We start from the raw sequence: 22,330 nt of genomic DNA, 5'->3' as shown, positions 1-22,330 counted from the left end.
TGGGGGATGGAAGTATATAGGGACTGGACATCCATGGTGAAAATAAAGCGGTGGGGGCCAGGGAACTTAAAATCATTGAAAAGTTTAAGAGTGAGAGAAGTGTCACAAACGTAGGTAGGAAGGGATTGAACAAGGGGGGATAAAACAGTGTCGAGGTACGCAGAAACGAGTTTGGTGGGGCAGGAGCAAGCTGAGACAATAGGTCTGCCAGGACAGGCAGGTTTGTGGATCTTGGGTAGGAGGTAGAAACGGGAAGTGCGAGGTGTGGGAACTATAAGGTTGGTAGGAGTGGATGGGAGATCCCCTGAGCGGATAAAGTCGGTGATGGTGTGGGAGACAATGGCCTGGTGCTCCTTAGTGGGGTCACGATCGAGGGGTAAATAAGAGGAGGTGTCCGCGAGTTGTCGCTGTGCCTCGGCAAGGTAGAGGTCAGTACGCCAGACTACAACAGCACCCCCCTTATCAGCGGGTTTAATAGTAAGGTTAGGATTAGTGCGGAGGGAGTGGAGAGCAGAGCGTTCGGAAGGAGTGAGGTTGGAATGGGAACAAGGTGCGGTGAAGTCGATACGGTTGATGTCCCGTCGGCAGTTAGCGATAAAGAGATCCAGAGCAGGCAGAAGACCAGAGCGGGGTGTCCATGAAGAGGAGGAGGGTTGAAGACGGGAGAAGGGGTCATCGGTGGGGGTGGAAGAGTCTTTGCCGAAGAAGTAGGCTCGGAGATGGAGACGGCAGAAGAAGAGTTCCACGTCATGGCGAACACGGAACTCGCTGATGTGTGGGCGAAGGGGGACAAAGGTGAGGACCTTACTGAGGACAGAGCGTTCTGCCTCTGACAGTTGAAGGTCGGAGGGGATGGTAAAGACCCGGCACGGATAAGAGCTGGGATCAGAGGGGGGAGGGGGGCGGCTGGAGGTGTCAGTGGAGAGGGGAGGGTTGGGTGAGAGGAAGATGGAGCCTCTGAGGATCCAGGAGCTGACGATGGGATCTGAAGGAGACGGGATTGCAGAGTATTGGTGGGGGAAGGGGAGATGGGAGTCACAATAGCAGCACATAAAGACCCGGCCTGGAGTTCAAGGCTGGAGTCGCAGTTGGTGGTTGTGCAATCGCTTTGAAGGTGTCCATGGTCGTTGCTGGAGTCCGGGTTTTGAATATGCCCTGAGGCGTTGGAGCCGCCGAGATCAATGGCAGAGGCAATCTGAAGTTCATGCCTGCTAATTTCAGGGCCAGCAGGCTCTGGAGTCCGTAGATGTAGGATCTTGCGATCTTTGCCTAACATGACAAAGGGTCCTGACGAAGGTTCTCAGCCTGAAACGTCGACTGTACCTCTTCCTAGAGATGCTGCCTGGCCTGCTGCGTTCACCGGCAACTTTGATGTGTGAGGCTAACATATGTAGCTTTTCTAAAGAATATTCCTGTCTAAATGGCTCCACAAATGTATTTATTTTTGAAAATGCCTCATGCAAGTGGTATGGACTTTTGTGAAGTTACCTATACTAATTCTCAGCTAATTGTTTAAGCCAATATTGATATAATTAAAAGCCACTGTCCTGCAGTGTCATGGCTGGAGAGATCATCAATTGTTAACAGTTCATTGGCGGTAAGCTCCATGTTGAAGGCTTCTCAAAGTGTTTCTTAAAAATTTGAAGTGACTGTTGCTGGATCTTGAAAGCCGAAGTATGGTCCCTCAGCCACGTGTATGACAATGGCAGGAGGAGAGTAGCCAAGGCAAGGCCTCTTAAGCAGAAGAGGACAATAGAGGAATTTGAGATAGTTCATAGCTTTACTTCCACCGATTCAGGGAGCATGCCTCTTGAGTGTGGTGTGTTCTTCATCTCCAGAATATGTTGGGGCTCGGCCCAATAGTGCAATCTTGGATATCTGAAGTGAGAAAGGCAGGAAGATGGTGAGAGAAGTGGTGAGGTAAGGAGGTTGAACCATCTGTGAGTGCTATAAGGCAGAAAATATTGTTGGATGAAGAGGGAAATTATGCTCTTCTCAATAATGTCCAACCCATTCTTGGATGCTTGCTCCATGGTGGCCTGCTGATGGTTGCAACAGTATCCTCCTCCAAATGACTGAATCAGTGTGGACTGTATGTCCACCTGCTAGTCTGCTGCTGAAATCTGTGTGTTGTGTGCTCTGCAGAAGGGATGGGGGAGAAGTATTGGTGAGTGTCCCAATAAATGCAAATGATAAGCTTGCTGTGTTTGAGTAGCTGGATGTGTTGATGTGTAATTGTGAAATCTGGAACAATATTAAGCATTGATGTACATAGTGGTGCAGTTGTGGTTTTCATTAACTCTGACCACATGTGAATTAAACCAGTTGTGGTACTGAGTCCAACTTCTTAATGTGAGACAGTGGACATTGATTTGTCTGGCCACCCTTCCCAATTACTTATTTTGGCTGCTGGTCTTTATTTCCAATAAAGGGCAGGATCTCTGGCCAGGCAACTGACTCCTTCACTGGGAACTCCTAGTCAGCATAGAGCACGGAGCATAATAGCAGGGGAACTGGCCAAACTAAGTCAGCTAATAACACCTAATTAAACTAATCCATTCTGCCTGGATATGATCAATTTCCCTCCATTCTCAGCATACTCACATGCCTATCCAAGAGCCCCTTAAACTCCTCTTTTATATATGACTCAATTACCAGTCCTGGCAGTGCATTGTAGGTACCCATCACACTGTCAAAAAAAAAACCTGCCTGGCACATATCTTTTGAACTTTCCCCTCTCACCTTAAATGCTTACCCTCCACTACCGAATATTTCAATCCTGGGGAATAGATACTGGCTGTCTACCCTGTTTTTGCCTCTTATTATGCCCCTCATAATTTTATAAACATCTGTCAGTTCTCCCCTCAGCTTCCGATGCCCCAGAGAAATCAACCATAGTTTGCCCTGCCTCTCCTTATAGCACATGACCTCGAACCCAGCAACCTTCTGTAAATCTCTTCTCAACCCTCTCCAAAACCTTCACATCCTTCCCATGATAGGGCCAACATGGATGAAATGGAGTGCCCATACTTGTACCTTTGGTGATATTATTATTGTCAGTGGACTGAAAGCTGAACACTAACTTTAGTCAGTGGCTACCTTCTCTTTATTAGGAGCAGGTCTGCCATCTATGTGTACAGGTTAGTTTCAACTATAATACTTATGGGCCATACATAACTATTGCAATCACTTTGGTCTTCACATCTTGGTGTAATATGCATACACATCCTTGGACAAACTGATGTGGGTCTCTTTTGCAGTGTAATATTTATGCATGCTCATATGTACCATATCTATGATGATCAGATATCATATGAACATGACAAACATTCATCTTGCCAGCAGTAATTTCTAATGTACGCTATATAAATGTTCTATTTTGTTAAATAACAAATGTTGCTGTGGTTTTCATTAGTGTGCATATTTTGTTTTATTTATATACTTTTCCAGATCTGGTTGGTAATCGTTCTTGAATAGAAGGCTTTTGTAACTCACCGTTTTGTTGGGTCTGAATGCGCATGTGTGCCAGACCAGAGCAAGATGGGAAATTTCCTTCCCTGAAGAACATAAGTAAATAGATGATAATCTGGCTGTTTTGCGATCGTTGTTACTAATGACTAGATTTTTTTTAAAATCCAAATACTAATCTGAATGTAAGTTCTACAGTTGCCATATTATGATAGTAATATTGGTCTCTGGATTGTTATCAGGTCTCTGGGTTACCAGTTTTGTAACTTAACTACTGCACCACTTCCATATTTGCTATGCCAGCCGTTTCTCACTGTCCTCTTTCTAGCCCTCTTTTTCGCCCTCTTTTTCCTTTTGTTTCTGCTCTTCTTCCTTCTCATTTCCTGGTTCTTCTTCTTGCAGCTGCTCATTTTTGTTTATATAAACCACTATTTTTTAAAAGAAGGTATTAATCTTCTTCTTGCCTTCTGCCACTAGATTTCTAAATGGTCCATGAACCCATGAACACTACCTTGTTATTCCTGTTTGCACTATCTGTGTTTTGTAACTTATAGTAATTTTTATGTTTGCACTTCATTGTTGACACAAAACAACACATTTAACAACATATGTCAGTGATAATAAACTTAACCCTGATTTTTATCCGTCACTTTTTAAGAAATAGGACTATTCTCCAGACAAGAATTTTGCTGTAAGGATATTATGACAATATCTCAATTTAAATATGTTATCTTTAATTCTGCATCTGTTCCTGAGCAGCTGGATCGTACTGCCCTCCATTTTGCTGTTGCCAACCAGCATGAAAATGCTGTTTCCTTTCTTCTGAAACACAATGCCAGAGTGGATATTAAAGATAAGGTTAGTGGACTTTGTGCTGTCAAACGATTGTAAATTGTATTGTGATGGATATTCAGTCCCTGACCCAGGGGATCTTATGTTTGCTAAGCTCACGTTCTAAACTCAGCTGCTGCCACTTGTAAAAATAAGCAGGTGTAAGTAAACTTCCAACATACATTGTTTAGCTTCTGGTCATAAATAGGAGTCAGCCTTCAGTTCTTAAAATTTAAGTGGAAAGCAGTAATCAGTTTGAAGTTAAAACAAGGTACGCAAAGGTTTCAAGGTTTCAAAGGCACATTTAATGTCAGAGAAACGTATACGATACACATCCTGAAATGCTTTTTCTTCGCAACCATCCACGAAAACAGAGGAGTGCCCCCAAAGAATTAATGACAGTTAAATGTTAGAACCCCAAAAACCCCCCACCCCAGCTCCACTCCCTCCCACGCATAAGCGGCAGCAAGCAACAATCCCCCCTCCCCCACCACAAAAAGCCTCGGCATCCGCCACTGAGCACTCAAGCATGAGCAAAGCAATGGCAAAGACACAGACTTGCAGTAACCCAAAGACTACTAGTTCACCCGGTATTCGACATACCACAGGCTCTCTCTCTCTCTAATAAGGGAGAAAGCGGTATCTCCGTTTCACTGCGAGAGGGGAGACAGAACAAACAACTTGCTGGTTTATGATGTTAAAAGTCCATTGCATCACTTTTTACTGAGCTCTGTGCCCAAAGATCTTGGGTCTCTGGGCACACAGCCAGAGATCTTCAGTCTCCAATGACATAACAATCTCCTGCAGAGGCATCGACCTCCGATCCTCCCATCTCCAGAGCCACGAAATCTTAGACCTCCGAAAGTGAGCGAAGCTCTTTGGTCGAGCCCTTGGTGTGCCGAACAACGGCCATTTGTGAAACCCTGAGAGCAGGTCCCATTCCCACAAAGAACCGTAGTCAGTGTGTAACTCCAGGTCAGGGTCTTCTAAGGAGCCCTAAAAGGAAAAATAGAGATATTAAAGATAGAAATAGAGCTGTTTCCAAAGATGCAAGCAAAGGAGTTGCTGTTAGGCGCCATTAAATCTCCTAAGCTCCTCGCCTACAATAGTACTGTCTATAGAACAGCTTTACAAACAAGTTCTGTATACAGCAGGTGCTCTGTCTGTGGAAAGTAAAATGTAGCTCACTGCACCTGGTTTATTACTGCTCAAGAGATGCAGGGGAAGGCAATTTGACGTGTGTCAAAACAGACAAGCGAAGTTCCTTTGTTCAAGAAAGCTTGCAAACCAGTTGGATAATATCACTTAGCATATTAAATAACTAATCTATTAATATTGATAGTTAGCTTTACAGCATTCATGGTGGGGAGCTGAGATCGATGTCTCCAAAAAGCTTATAGACCCTTTCTGTAAAAATTATATGCATGTGAAGTCAGCCAAGTGGCAAAGAAGCAGTGTAGATGTAGAGAGCAATTCAGGCATAATTAAGAGTAGTCTAAGGAGCATCTAGAAACATGAAAGAAACATTGGGTGAACTAAAATCCATTCCTCTAGCTTTGGCTTCTGCGATGGATGATTCATTTGTCTGCATTGTTGGCATGTCTTTTTATTTTATAGGAATTGTACCTGTGTTTTGGAAATCCTTTGTATTTTTGAATGCTTTGTGTTTTAGAATGCCTTGTGTTTTAGAGATGCCTTGTGTGTTATAAATGGTTTGTAATTTAAAATGTTTAAGATAGAAGTCCTCTGTGTTTTAATTTTGTTTTAAGAATATTGTTCAGATTTAAACATGTATCACTGAAAGTAAATGAACTGTGCTTTACACTACTTTGTTTGCTGCAAGTATTGTCCCCTTGGTAGAGAGAGCATCCTATCCCTTGAGTAGTGGGTTTGACAGCTAAACTCACCATGCAAATCAAACAGGGAAATGAACTTGTCTTTGAGGTAGTTACAGTATAATCTCTCTTGTGGCTATTTACATCCAATAGGGCTGAAGGTCTTCATTTGAGTTCAGCAAACCTAATATCATCACAGTATGTTTTCATAATGCAATCCATGATGAATCTGACTTTCAATAATGATGTAATTGCAATGAAAACATTCCAGGGAGTAATTTTGACTTGAGAAATAAAGTTAAATCAGTGATTGATTAATGTTCCTTAATTTTCTTTTCACTGACTTCAGTAGAAATCAAATTGGGAGAGTAGTTTAACAGGCAGAATGTTCACTATGACCTGCCTGATGCAATCTTCCAAATCCTACTTCATCACTCAGAGTTCAAGAATTAAACCCATGATTAATTTGCATATTTCAGTCTGTAGATAAAAATATGGGACAAAATTAATATATATATAATCCACCATACACCCAATTTTCTCACACACCAGAAGGAATCCCATTGGATTTCAAGTGATTCCTAATTGAAAAATTCTTTAATCTAAAGTAATCCAGAAACATTTGTCTGAACGAGTCAATGAAATCAATGCAGGACCACACTTCATCATTGATGAATTTGAGAAGATGGGTACATAATTATAATTCAATTATACAACTGTGGATCGAGTAGAGAAAGTCAGTATTAATTTCTTAAAACTAAGTTATACTTTTCTAACTTGAGAGAGTTTTTGATTACATGCCAGAGAGAGTTAATGGGAGAAGAACTCTTGGATATATTAACTTGCAAAAGACATTTTATGAAGTGCTATTAAGCCTGTTACCAAGATTGAAGGCTGAGGAATGAAACAACCTTAACATGGGTAGAAAATTGGCTGAGTAATGGGAAACAGAATGAGGCAGTGAGAGTGTGTTGGAATGGGAAAAAATTAAAAATGAGCTTTATTTGTCATATGTACACTGAAGCATACAGTGAAATGTCATTTGTGTAAAATTAGTGAGGATTGTGCTGGGCACATTTCTGGTACCAACACAACTCATTAACCCTGACTGTATTGCTTTGGAATGTGGGGGGAAACTGGAACATCCGGAGGAAGCCTACATGGTCACAGGGAGAACATACAAACTCCTTGCAGGTGGTGGTAGGAATTAGACCACAAGACCTTAAGACGTAGGAGCACAGTTAGGCCATTTGGCTCATTGAGTCTGCTTCATCATTCTATCACTGCTGATTCATTATCCCTCTCAACATGTCAGGGCACTGGAGCAGGGATCCAATCGCAGAACCAGTACTGTGCACACAGTGATATTACTTGAGTAGCAAATCCAGGGGGAACAAAGTCGGCGTCAAAGTTCAGGCGGAGATCAAAACATCCAGAGAAATCCAAAAACTAGAATCACAAAACAGGCAGAGTATAGATACAAATGCTAGAAAAGCTCAGGAAAACTCACTGGCACAATCTGGCAACAAACAGGTGAAAACACAGGACTGAAATACACTGAGCAATAAACAGAGAGATAGTTGATAGGTGGAGCACAATGAGACACAGGTGGCAGCAATACAGGTAATAATGAGAAGCAGATGAGAGATGGAATACTCAGTAATACACGGGTCAGAGTAGAGTGGGAGCCAGGACAGAGGCACATGGCAGTACAAAACCACAGACAGACAGCTAGGGGGAAACACACAAAAAGACAGAGTTCAACTGGAGGTACTGACACAACACCATTCTCCTGCCTTCTCCCTATAACTTTTGATATGCTGACTAATCAAGAACCTATCAACCTCCGCTTTAAATATTGGGCTGTGGAGAGAACGCGAGGAACTGGGACTAGTTAGATTGCTTTCAGCTACACACTGACCAAATGATGGTCTCCTTCACTGTAAAACAACTCTGGGATTCTGTGATGTACTGCAAAATGAATAGTTTCCTTTTGCTTTCTTTAGACAACAAAATAACCTGCATCTAATCATAAAGAACATACATCTAACCTGAATTTAACTTCACAGGCAATATAAATAGCATTGATAAAAGAAGTAGTGGAAAATGAGGAAGGATCCCTTTACGTGTCACGTTATAATCTGGAATATGATGTATGAAAGAGTAGACTCGTGGCAGATACATTAGTCTCTGTCAAAAACAAGTAAAATCAAAAGGAAATGTTCGAGGGGCTAGAGTGAAAAAACATCTATGGAACTAGAGCAAAAGAGCAGGTAAAGAAAAATAATTAGTAATTTTATTAAGAGCCAGTATGAATATGATGGGCAAGTAGCCTCTTGGCCATAACGGTAGCTACATTTTCTTTGTAATCACTGTGCTCTGATTGGAGGTTTGTGAAACGGAATCTTTGTTGATAACAGAAATGTTGTCATTTTCCTTTAAAGCATGGTATGGATGCCTTTCTCCTTGCTGCCTGGTTTGGACACTTGAACATCTTGAAATTGTTGGTAGAAAAGGGCGTTGATCGAAAATCCACAAATGAGGTGAGTGTGGAATCTTTCTGTCACATGAAAGAACGACGGGTAGTCTCCTATTACATGATATACCACACGTATGATCCATCATGTGACATGTGTGGGTTTATTTTCCTTATCCTTTCTGTAAATGGGAAGCATAAATTGATCGGCCCCTTATAGATTCCCATTGGACCAGAAGGCACACTCTCAACGACTTAGGAACAGTTTCTTATCGCTCTTCCATCCAATTTCTGAATGGGCATTGAACCCATGAATACTACCTCACTACTTTCTAATTTCTATTTTTGTACTACTTATTTAACTATTTAACATATATATACTTACTATAATTCACAGGTCTTTTTTGCTCTTTTATTAAGTATTGTATTGTACGGCTGCCACAAAGTCAACAAATTTCATGACATTTGCTGGTGAAATTAAACCAGATTCTGATTCTGGTTCTGATTAGACAACAATATTATATAACCTGTGAGTGTGCAACAATAAGTACAAAGATTATAGAACATACAACTTAGAACTATACAATACTTGACAGGCCATTTGGTCCACAATGTTATGCCAACCTTGATGTCGGTTTATACTAAATGTCTTCCTCTTGCATATCATCCATGTTCCTCCATTCCCTTTCATGTTCATATGTTCATCTAAGAGCTTCTTAAATGCCACAAAACAGCCTGCCTCCACTACTACCCCTGGTAACCTATTCCAGGCACCTATCACTCTCTGCATTAAAAACTTGGCCCTTATGTTGCCTTTAAACTCACCCTCTGAAGTTTGACATTTCTACCCTGGGAAAAAGATTCTGATGGTCTATCCTATCAATGCTTCACATAATTTTAAAAACCTCATGCTGTTATTCATTTATAATTTTCCCCTCAATGGCATTCCATGAATTATACAGAAGTGGCCTTTTGGGGAGGTATAACTGTCCATGCCTGGTCCTACAGGCATTCTTTACTTTCCTATCTTACACAGCTGAAGTTGATGAAAAGTTCACACCGATGGAATGCAGCACAACTAAGACCTCCCCTAATGTAAATTAATATTAATTTAAGCAACTGGAAGAGAGACAGATGCCCAATTTTTTAGATCAATTCACGGCCTACGCCATCCCCACTAGGTGCTCCACAAATAAAATAGATTCTCTCAAGACTAGTTTAACAGTTCTGGAACATAGAATCTGAAGCCAGCTATTAGACTGAAAACAACATTATATTTCAAAGGTTTCAAAGGTACTTTTAATGTCAGAGAAATATATACAATATACATCCTGAAATTCTTTTTCTTTGCAAACATCCACGAAAACAGAAGAATGCCCAAAGAATGAATGACAGTTAAATGTTAGAACCCCAAAGCCCCCCTCAAACTACCCCCTCCCACGAATAAGCAGCAGCAAAGCAACAATCCCCCCATCCCACCAGCAAAAAAAGCATCGGCACCCCCCACCGAGCCCTCAAGTGTGCAACAAAACATCAATAAAGACGCAGACTTGCAGTACCCAAAAGACTACTCGTTCACCCAGTAATTTGACATACCACAGGCTCTCTCTCCCTAATAAGGGAAAAAGAGGTGTCTCTGTTTTACAGTGAGAGGGGAGACAAAACAAACAACTCGCTGATTTACGATGTTAAAAGTCTGTTGCGTCACTTTTTCCAAGCTCTGTGCCCAAAGAACTTGTGTCTCTGGGCACACAGCCAACAGCCAGCTCACTACTTTTGATCTTCCATGTACTCCCACGACACACCGATTTCCTGCAGAGGCACCGACCTGGAGTCCGCCCGCCTCCAGAGACACGAAATCCTAAAACTCTGAAGACGCGCTAGTCTTCTTGGCTGTGTCCTTGGTATGTCGAACAGCGGGCCAGTTGTGAGACCCCGAGGGCAGGTCCCATTCCCGCAAAGAACCAAAGTCAGCATGTAAGTCCAGGTCAGAGTCTTCAAAAGAACCCCGAAAGGGAAAAATAGAGATATTAAAGATAGAAATAGAGCTGTTTCTGAAGATGCAAGTAAAGGAGTCGCCATTAGGCGCCATCGTCTCCTAAGCTCCACCTCGAATTATACCTTATCAGATTTATGTGCTTATTTAAAATTAAATCTCAAACTCTCTTGATTTTAGTTTTGACTTCCTAACTATTATGTTTAAGGAGAGGATTCACAGTGAATGGTCTGTGGAGTGTGGTTTACACACCGGCATATCACTGACTATAGTCTACATTGACTGACTACAGACTGTGGTCTAACTGACAAGGTCAAGGAACTGGAGCAGGAGCTGGATGCACTGAGGACCATCCAGGAGGCTGAAAACTTCATAGATGAGTCTTTTTCTGAGGTGGTCACACCCAGAATGCAGACTTTAGATAATAGATGGATCCCAAAAGTAAGCAGTCAGGGCAGGGTTCCCTTGTGGCCATTCCCCTCAGCAACAAGTATACCATTGCGTATTTAATACTTCAGTAATATTTGAGTAATATTGTTATCATGTTGATTAAACATTCTTTGTTTAAATAATTCATTGTAGGTTACATGTAAAAGTACATAAATGGCACACCACATGACACCACCACATCATACGTATACACATCGCTGAAAGAGAAAACAAATGTACACGACTCAATGATTTTCTTTGAATTAGTTTCATGTTTTGGAGGTACAAGATATAACACATACCCCTTCGGATTCTGCTGGGAGAGTGGGGGGGGGGGCGGGTGGAGGATGGGGAATGAACTCCCAGACTACATCAGCAGCTGCCAGGCTGGTGGCACTGTGGCCAGCTCTAAGTCTTAGCAAGGAAGGATAAAAAACTTCAAGGGTAAAAAGACTCTGAAGGGACTTATATACATGCCCCCAATCAGTAGTCAGGATGTCGGATATGAGTTTCAGCAGGAAATAGAAAAGGCATCTGATAGTCATGGGGGATTTCACTATACAGTTAGATTAGGAAAATCAGGTTAATGCTGGATCCCAAGAGAGCGAATTTGTAGAATGCCTACAAGATAGCCTTTTAGGGCAGGTCATGGTTAAGCCCACCAGGAGATCAGCTATTCTGGATTGGGTGTTGGGGAAAGAAACAGATTTGATTAGGGCTTAAAGTAAAGGAACCCCTGAGAGGTTGTGATCATAATTGGCAAAATTCACCCTGCAGTTTGAGAGGGAGAAGATAAAGTCAAATGTGTCAGTTACAGTGGAGCAAAGGGAATTATAGAGGCACAAGAGAGGTGCTGGCCAAAGTTGATTGGAAAGGCACACTAGCAGGAATGACAACTGAACAGCTATGCCTGGAGTTTCTGGGGGCAATTCAGAAGTTGCATGATAGATACACACCAAAGAAGAAGTAGTATTCTATAGGAAGAATGAGGCTACTGTGGCTGACAAGGGAAGTCAAAGACAGAGCATATAATAAAGCAAAAATTAATGGGAAGCTTTTAAAACCAACAGAAGGTAACTAAAAAAAATGAGAGAAAAGATGAAATATGAAGGTAAGCTAGCCAATGATACCAAAGAGGATACCAGTTTTTTTTTTCAAATATATAAAGAGTAAAAGAGAGATGAGAGTGGATATTGGACCACTGGTGGTCAAACTTAATAAGAATTTTTCATCAGTCTTCACTGTGGCAGACACCAGCAGTATGCCAGAAATTCAAGTGTCGGGGGCAGAAGTGAACATAGTTGCTATTACTAAGGAGGAGGTGCTTGGGAAACTGAAACGTCTGAAGGTGGTAAGTGACCTAGTACACCCTATTGTTCTGAAGGAGGTCACTGAAGAGATTGTGGAGGCATTAATAATGATCTATCAAGAATCACTAGAATCTGGAATGGTTCTAGAGGAATGAAAATTTGCAAATGTCACTGCACTCTTTAAGAAGGGATGGAGGTGGAAGAAATGAAATTATAGGCCAGTTAGCCTGACCTCTGTGGTTGGGAAGATGGAGTCCATTACAATGGATGACATTTCAGGGTACCTGGAGATGCATGATAAGGTAGGCCAAAGTCAATATGGTTTTCTTCAGAGAAAATCTTGCCTGACAAATCTGTTAGAACTCTTTGAGGAAATAACAGACAAAGGAGTCAGTGGATGTGTTGCTTACTTCGATTTTCAGAAGGACTTTGACATGGTGCCATACATAAGGCTGCCTAACAGATAAGAACCAAACATGTATTACTAGAAAGATACAAGCATGGATAGAATTCCCCTCTCCCCTTCCTCTATTCTCCATTTGGCCCTTTTACCCCTTCTCACTTGCCTATCATTTTCCTCTGGGTCCCCTCCTCCTTCCTTTTCTCCAATGGTTCACTCTCCCCTCCTATCAGATTTCTTCCTCTCCAGCCCTTTACCTTTCTCACCCACCTGGCTTCACCCATCACCATCCAGCTAACCTCCTTGCCCTCTACCCACTTTTTTATTCTGGTGTCTTCACCCTTCCTTTCCGGTCCTGAAGAAGGATCTCAGCCCGAAAAGTTGACTGTTCATTTATTTCCATTGATGCTTCCTGCCCTGCTGATTTTCTACAGCATTTTGCGTGTGTTGGTTAGCAGGGATAGAAGACTGGCTGATTGGCAGGAGGCGAAAAGTCAGAATAAATTGGGCCTATTCTGGTTGGCTGCCGGTGGTAAATGTTTTTCCATCGGGGTCATTATTGAGACTGCTTCTTTTCATGTTATGTGTCAACAATTTGGATGGTGGAATTGATGGCAGATGATACAAGGATAGGTAGAGGGGCAAGTAGTGTTGAGGAAGCAGGGAGTCTGCAGAAGGACCTGAATAGATTGGAGAATGGGCGAAGAAGTGGCAGATAAAATATAGTGTAGGGAAGTGTATGGTCATGTACTTTGGCAGAAGGAATTAAGGTGTAGAATAATTTCTAAACTGGGAGAAAATTCAAAAATCAGAGGTTGAAAGGGACTTTGGAGTCCTTAAGCAAGATTCCCTGAAGGTTAACTTGCAGGTTAAGTCAGTGATAAGGAAGGTAAATACAATGTTAATATTCATTTCAAGAGGACTAGAATACAGTGCTTTAATAAAGTATTCAGCCCCCAACAACTTGTTCACATACATAAATTAGTATTAGAACCAGGGGTTTTGATCAAATTAACGGAGAACTTTTATTTGTGAATCACCTTGCTCCCCTTATTTCGCAGTAGATCCCAAAAAACAAGGAAATTGTGAATTAAGAAAAACAAAACTTTCAAAAACTGAAACGGTATTACCTGGCTGATGCACAGTATCAGATTTAAGCCACATATGCCGCTAAAAAAATATAATATAATATCCTTTTGCAACTGTAAGATGTGGAAGAAGGACTTGTGGTCGGATGAGACTATAGTGGAAATTTTTGGCCCCAACACTAAGCGGTATGAGTGCCTTAAATCTAATACTGTGCATTGGCAGGAAACACCATCCCTACTGTGAAGTATGGTGAAGGCAGCATCATGTTATGGGGATGCTTTTCAACAACGGACTGAAAATCTGGTCAGGATTGGTAGGAAGATGATTACTGCTAAATACAGAGTGATCCTGGATAAAAAAACTTGCTAGCCTCTGCCAGAAACTTAAACTGGGGAGGAAGTCCATCTTTCAGCAGGACAATGATCCAAAGCACATTGCCAGAGCAACCGTGGAGTAGTTTTAAAAGAAGAAAACTGGTGTACTGGAGTGGCCCAGTTAGAGCCCTGACCTTAACCCGATCAGACATCTCTGGCCAGACCTCAAGATTGCTGTCCACTGCCATTCCCCAACTAACCTGCCACAGCTTGAACAATTCTGCAAGAGGGAATTAGTCAGTCTTGCTCCATCACATTGTGCAAAGCTAATAGACACTTATCCAAAAAGACTACTACCTGAATAGTTGTAAGAGGTGGTTCAAATAAGTACTGAGTGAATGGGGATGAACACTTGGACTGGTGACATTTCAGTGTTTGAACTTTTAGTTTTTTACTTCACAATTTTCCCTGTTATTTTTGGGCTCTTCTGTGAAAAATGAGCATGTGATTCACAAATAAAACATCTCAGTTAAATAGTTCAAAATCTCTGGTTGTAATACAGTACTCATTTATGTGATCAAACAGTTGGGGGTGGAATTCTTTTTCAAGGTACTGTATAAGCAAGGCTGTGATGCTGAGGGTTTATTAGGCATTGGTCAGACTGCACTTGGAGTATTGTGAGCAGTTTTGGGCCCCTTGTCTGTAAAAATATGTGTTAGCATTGGACAGGGTCCAAAGGATGTTCACGAGAATGATTTCAGGAATGAAAAGGTTAACATATGAGGAGCATTTGAGAGATCTGAGCCTGTACTCACTGGAGCTTAGAAGAATGAAGGGAGATTTTATTGAAATCTATTGAATAATGAAAGGTCTAGACAGTGTGGATGTGGGGGGGATGTTTCCTGTAGTGGGTGAGTCTAGCACCAGAGGTCACAGCCTCAGAAAAGGGGATGTCTATTTAGGACAGAGATGTAGAGGAACCTCTTTAGCCAGAGGGTGGTGAATCTGTGGGAATTCATTGCCATGCATGGCTGAGGAGGCCAAGTCATTGAATATATTTAAAGCAGAGTTTGACAGGTTCTTGGCAAGTCAGGGCATCAAAGATTATGGGAAGAAAGCAGGAGAATGGGGTTGAGAAGGATAATAAATCAGCCACGACAGAATGACAAGGCAAACTCAATGGGCTGAATGGCCTAATTCTTCTCCTGTGTCTCATGGTCTTATCATGTGCTGTGCTTGCATATTTCAGAACTTCAAAGGCTAATATTATGAATGCTTAGAGATTATAACACAGTAGGAGGTTAAGCATTTTCTGAGACAGGTTTCTCACTGTGACAGTTGTGACTGATTTTAAAATGTTGAAAGAAAATTTCTATTGTGAAAAGCTAAAAGAACGTGTTTTTGTCTTTAGGAAGGATTGAATGCACTGCACTGTGCTGCCCAGAATAATAAAAGTAAAGTTGTAGAATATATAGTAAATGATCTGCAGCTGGATTTAAACAAACCCACAGAGGTAGGTGAGTCACCACTCGAGGTTTGGTTCTATATTACCAAATTGTTTCTACGCTTTGCTTATCAGCACATGGAAAGGGGAAACACAATGTAATAAATTAGATTTAACTCAGAAACTTGTGATCTTGATAAGTGGTTCTTTTCTGAAATGGTTACAGTATTATTTATTCTCGACCCCGGGTGTGATTCAAACTAGAGTCCTTTAAATGAAGCAGTAATATTCCTCAGCCTCTGCTAAGCGTGATGAACAGAGTGGTTATGGAAATTACTGTAGTTGGCCTTTGGGGAGTCATCTGTGGAACAGAAGATAGCTCCTGAGTAGACTGTGAAAGCACTTTATCCTTGCCTGTAATTTCTACTCTTGTTCTGGATGTGCCGGCTAACAGCCTTTTCATACTTATTCCCCTGAGGCCTGGTTGCTGAACTGGATGCTAAGGCATGGTATTGTGTGGGACCTATGTCCAGTGCCAAGAATATATGTATATGGAGGTGTTTGTGTAGGTGGGATGAGAAGTTGTTCCCAAAATCTGTGTATGTCATTTCCTTCATTCACATGTAGCTTACTATCATATATTGGGAACAGCAGCCTGTCCTGATTGGTTTGACCTCACCCTTTTTCCTGAAACTGTAAAATGAAACTCAGCAAAGTCTCTTTCATCCCAAGCACATCAAAATAGAACAGAGAGAGAGGTTGTATGGAGCCTGTTATACAAGGACCTACTCTATACCTTCCTTTAGAAAATAGATACATTGTTTTTTCCCTTCTGATAGGGAAAGCTATGTTAAACTTTTGATTGGAACCCTTCACTAGCAGTATTGGAAAATATTTGCCACTTAAATCCAAGTCAGATTGAGATCCCAAGCGATAATATTAAGTAAAGTATCTCTTCCAGCAATTGGGCAATTAAAAATAAATTGAACCTGTTAGAAATCAGTAAAATATATTTCTTCCTGTTTTCAATATTAAATATTTTCAATTGATCAAAATTGAGGAATGTAAAACTCCTTAATGAACATGGTGCAGTCTTTTCAAATTCTAGCAAAGATCAAATACTTGTTCGCTGCCTTTCCCTGCCAAGAAATTTGCCATGAATCAAATATTTAAAAGACTATATTTCATTTTCTTTAATTTACCAGTAATGCACAACTCAGTGATCAAATGCTTTCGATGTGACTTTCTATTTTACTGCATGTTTTCACTAAATTTACAATCTATTGAGGAGCATGTTAGGTACAAGGAATACTGTATAAGAAGAAGGAAGTATTACTGAGAAACAGCCATTAAGCAAGTTAAATATATTCCTCATAACTTCGAATGATATTGGGCTACCAACAGGAAGGATGAGAATGGAGTGATTCTGAAATGGAAGAAGACTGTTTTCATTTTAAGGGATCAGAAACTCATTGTGCATCAAGTAATTTTGCAGAAAAGGGATATTCTGATCCTTTGCATTTCTGCATATTTGAAGGTGTCGGGAATCAGCATGACCAAATTGAATGATTTTTAAACTGAGCCACCTCAAGCATTTGTGAATATATTTTATATAACAGAAGTATGATTTCAGATTTAAACACAAAACAAAACACAGAACAGGCTCTTTGGTTCATGAAGTCTGTGCTCAATACTATGCCAAATTAAACTAAATCTCATCTGCCTGCCCATGATCTATATCCCTCCATTCTCTGTATATTCATAAGCTGATATAAAAAACCTCTTAAACTTCACTATCACAGCTGCTTTTACTGCTGTCCCTGATGGCCAATCCCAAGCACTTAACATTCAATGTGTGTAAAAAAAATTGCCACACATCTCTTTAAACTTTACCTCTCACCTTAAATGCATGTTCTGAAGTATTTGACATTTCTACCCTGAGTTTGATCTTCATTTCAGATCTTTGCTTTGAAGAAAGCACCAGTAAAGCTGTGGGGGGACTTGTTGGTGAATCACTGTATGAATAGGGAGCTGACACGTTCTGATTTCATTTTTAGAAAGGCAAAATGCCATATCACTTGGCAGCTGAAGGTGGACACCTAGAAATGGTTGAGACTCTGAGGAAGCTTGATTATAACACACAGAAAAAGGATAAGGTAATGATAACTGAATTGCAGTTCTCATTGTACAAAACCTTCCTCAACATTAGTGCCTTGTTGGCAATATTCTTCTTAATGTATTTTAATTCTATCAAAGTATGCTCACTAACAAAGACTTCTGTTAAGTATACATTTAAATCATGACGAAATGTGGGAAATACTGAACCAGGCAACATGATTAACATTTCTGATGCCGATCTTATGTTAGATCTGAATGTTTACAACAAGTAGATCAATAGACTTGCTAGATTTTCCAGCATTTTTGGTTCTGCTTTAGATACTTGATATTTCCTAGTTCTGGGTAATTTATGCCTGTCTTTAATGGTGATTTTTTTTCCAAATACAGAATTAAGTTACATAATTTTATAGTGCAGAAGCAAGAGATTTGATCTTTTATTGGCTTTTTAGAAGAACTATCCTGTTTGCACACTTAACAAATTTTTGCGTAATAATCAATAGCAGACTACTCTAATTGTACATAACTGATTATAAGGACTGAGATCTTACTTGATGTCATTGTACAGGAAGGTAACACGCCCTTGCATCTCGCTGCGTGGAATGGTCATGTGACAGTATTAACGGTGCTGCTGAGTGAATGGGACCTAATAAATGAGGAGAATGAGGTAGGTTATCACTCAGTACTAAGTTGTTATCTGAAAACCATCATTGGAAAATATCTGCAAAATTGTACTGCATTTGCATATCTTTCAATCAATCAGAGGGAAAAATGGCTTAATTGATGATGGACTTCTCTGGTATATCATTCTTATATTTTTAGTAATTTCAATGTTGACCATGTCTGTGTTTAACTTTTAGCTGAAAGGATTTTAAAAACTGCATTGAACTATGCTAATATTAACTTACTCAGTGCACATACTGTATATTACGTGGAACCTGCGTGTTAATTTAATAAAGAATATACAGTAACTTTAAGGAAGGAGGTTAAAAGTGGGCAAATCCCATGGGCTTCATAAAGTGGATCCTCCTCATGGTCATACAGCCTTTCAGGCCACTGGTGACCTAGCAATATTCTTCCCTTTTCCTAGTACTTGATACATAGCCTTCTATGCCTTGATAATTCAAATGCTCACCTGCATACTTCTTAAAATTGTTGTTAGAATCTCTACCTCTCAGGCAATTCAGGCAATGCGCTCCAAATTCCAAACCACACTTTGTAATAAAAAAAATCCTTGTCAGATCCACATTCAATCTCCTACCCCACTTAATCTGTATTTGTTGAATTTGCCTCGGATCCTTTGTTGAGCAGGCATGCTACATTTCCAGTAGTGGGATGAGCTGAAGTGTAACAGGGCCAAAATCAAAAAGGGTGATCAGTACAGGACTGGCGATGTTATATTTGTATACAGAATAAGGTAGATGATCTTAGATTGGCAGGTATGATGTTTTGGACATCTCCAAGCTGTGGCTGAAAGAAGATCATAGTTGGGAGCTTAACATCCAAGAATACACATTGTCTCAAATGATTAGCAGGTAGGCAGAGGGACTAGGGTGGCTCTATCGGTAACAAAATAAAATCAAATCCTTAGAAAGAGCTGACATAGGATCAGAAGATGTAAAATCCTTGTAGGTAGAATTAAGAAACTGCAAGGGCGAAAAAAAACCCTAACGGGAATTAAATACAGCCTCCGAACAGTAGCCAGGATGTGGGGTACAAATTACAACAGGAAATAGAAAAGGCATGTCAAAAGGGTAATATTATAATAATCATGGGGATTCTAATATATAGGTAGATTGGGAGAATCTTGTTGGTGCTGGATCTCAACAGAGGGAATTTGTAGAATGCCCATGAGATAGCTTTTTAGAGCAGCTTGTATTTGAGCCCACTAAGGAAAGGTAATTCTGGACTGGGCGTTATGTAATATCCCAGATTTGATTAGGAAACTTAAGGTAAGGAAACCCATAGGAGGCAGTGATCATAATATGATAGAATTCGCCGTGCAGTTTGAGAGGAAGAAGATAAAATTGGATATATCAGTATAACCATGGAATAAAGGGATTAACTGTGGTATGAGAGAGGATCTGGCTAAAGTTGATTGGAAGGGGACACTAGCAGGGATGATGGCAAAACAGCAATGCCTGATGTTTCTGGGGAAATTCAGAGGGCATGGGAAAGATATAACCCAAAGATGAAGAAGTATTCTAAAAGGAGGATGAAACAACCATATTGACAAAAGAAGTCAAAGACAGCATAAAAGCAAAAGAGAGGGCATAAAATATAGCATAAATCAGTGGGAAGGTAGAGGATTGGAAAGCTTTTAAAAACCAACAGAAGGCAACTAAAAAGCCATAAAGAGAGAAATGATGAAATATGAAGGTAAGATAGTCAATAATATAAAACAGGATAAAAAATGTTATTTTTTCAGATATATGAGTAAATGAGAGATGACAGTGGATATTGGATTACTGGAAAATTACACTGGAGATGTAGAAATGGGGGATAAAGAAATGGTGGAGGAACCTAATAAGTATTTTGCATCAGCCTTCACTGTGGAAGACACTAGCAGAATGCCAGAAATGCGAGAGTTTCAGGGGGCAGAAGTGAGTGTAGTTGCTAGTACTGTTACGTACCCCGTAACTGGGTTGCTAAACCAGCAGAAATGGATCACTCAGTTGGAGTCTGGATTACTAGAACTAAGAAAGTTTTATTAAAGAAACAAGCAACACAGTAATCGAAAGGATAATAAATGCAGCAGTTCAGCAATGATAAACACACATGTGCACAGAATTAAGATAACAGCATCAATCAAGCTCTATCGTTGTCTAGGGGTAAATGACCAAATTTCAAAGTGACACAAAAGTTCGGTCCAATTTAGTTCAGTTCGCAGTAATCGTTGCCATGGCGATGGACAACGTGGGGGGAGAGAGAGAGAGAGAACGGGAACCACTGATCAATCAGACACGGCTTCCACTCACCGACCGGCGATATGGCTCACAAGCAGCTTTTTTGGGCAGGTCCTTGGTGATGTCACCTGAGGTCACCGACTGTGACCCCTCCTCCAGATGCGGTCGATCCTCTGCAGTGAACCCGGCACCCAAGCAAGGGCGGACACACACCGGGTTCCCGCTGATCGTACCTTTCCACCCTGTGCGTTGTCCGGTACTTCCCACTGACTCGTGAGAGGCGCACCGCTTCCAGGGTCTCGTTACCTCGGGTGTCGTGTGTGTCCTGCCTTAGTGAACCGGTCCCCTTTTATTCCCCCTGCTGGGGTATCGCCTGTCCATCACTTCAAACAGTTCAGGGTTCAAAAGGGGGAGCCGCTCCAGACAGCTCTCTCGCCCATCCCTTCATTACACATCTCCAGATCGCCTGTCCATCACTTCAAATAGTTCAGGGTTCAAAGGGGGAGCCGCTCCAGACAGCTCTCTCACCCGTCCCTTCATTACACATCTCCAGACGCTGCTCCATTGTTCCTTATCTCTCCTTCCCCTGAGGACAGGTGGCAGACCAACTACTGATGTCACTGATGCTAACCCAGGCCAGCAAACATCTTAATTTTATGTGTATTCTCGTCACAGTACTAAGGTCTGAAGGTAGATAAGTCGTCTGGACTAGATGGACTACACTCCAGGGTTCTGTAAGAGGTAGCTAAAGAGATTGTAGAGACATTAGAAATGATTTTTCAATAACCACTAGACTTTGAAATTGGTCCTGAGGACCGGAAAATTGCAAGTGTCACTCCCTCCTTAAGAAGGAATGGAGGCAGAAGAAAGGAAATTATAGGCCATTTAGCCTGACTTCAGTGTTTGGAAAGATGTTGGAGTTGATTATAAAGGATCCGGTTTCAAGGTACTTGGAGGCACCTGATAAAATAGGCGAGAGCCAGCATGGTTTTCTAAAGGGGAAATCTTGCCTGACAAATCTGCTGGAACTCTTTGAGGAAGTAATAGATAGGATAGACAAAGGAGAGTTAGTGGATGTTACTTATTTGGATTTTCAGAAGGCCTTTGACAAGGTGCCGCAAATAAAGCTGCTGGTATTATTGGAAAGGTATGAGAATGGATAGAAGATTGGTTGACTGGCAGGAGGCAAAGAGTTGGAATAAAAGGGGGCCTTTCCTGGTTGGCTGTCAGTGTTTAGTGGTGTGCCACAGCGGTTGGTGTTGAGACTGCTTTTCACGTTATATCTTAATGATATACATGAAGGAATTGATGGCTTTGTGGCCAGATTTGCAGACTATACAAAGATAGGTGGAGGGGCAGGCAGCGTTGAGGAAGCAGGGTGTCTGCAGAAGGACTTGGACAGATTGGGAGAATGGGCAAAGAAGTGGCAGTTGGAATAGAGTGTAGGGAAGTGTGTGGCCATCCGCACTGGCAGAAGGAATAAAGCCATGGACCATTTTGTAAATGGGGAGAAAATTCACAATTCAGTAGTGCAGAGGGATTTGAGAGTCCTCATGCTGATTCTCTAAGGCTTACTTGCAGGTTGCATCGATGGTAAGGAAGGCAAGTGCAGTATTAGCATTCATTTTCAGAGGACGGGAATACCAAAACGAGGATGTAATGCTGAGACTTTACAAGGCATTGGTCAGACTGCACTTGGAGTACTGTGAGCAGTTTT

The 22,330-nt window shown here is 41.2% G+C and overlaps 1 protein-coding gene across 1 annotated transcript in view; it reads left to right on the top strand.

The window, feature by feature from the left end:
• LOC140197635 (ankyrin repeat and death domain-containing protein 1A-like) overlaps positions 1 to 22,330 on the top strand; it is an 81,724-nt gene that overhangs the window by 10,186 nt on the left and 49,208 nt on the right. The window contains exons 3-7 of the mRNA XM_072257886.1: positions 4,228 to 4,326; positions 8,579 to 8,677; positions 15,560 to 15,661; positions 17,650 to 17,748; positions 18,276 to 18,374. Coding sequence (XP_072113987.1) covers positions 4,228 to 4,326; positions 8,579 to 8,677; positions 15,560 to 15,661; positions 17,650 to 17,748; positions 18,276 to 18,374 — 498 coding nt within the window. The remainder of the gene's footprint in view (positions 1 to 4,227; positions 4,327 to 8,578; positions 8,678 to 15,559; positions 15,662 to 17,649; positions 17,749 to 18,275; positions 18,375 to 22,330) is intronic.

Source organism: Mobula birostris, chromosome 5 (assembly GCF_030028105.1).
Source record: "Mobula birostris isolate sMobBir1 chromosome 5, sMobBir1.hap1, whole genome shotgun sequence".
Taxonomy (NCBI): domain Eukaryota; kingdom Metazoa; phylum Chordata; class Chondrichthyes; order Myliobatiformes; family Myliobatidae; genus Mobula; species Mobula birostris.
This window is presented reverse-complemented; position numbering and strand designations above follow the sequence as displayed.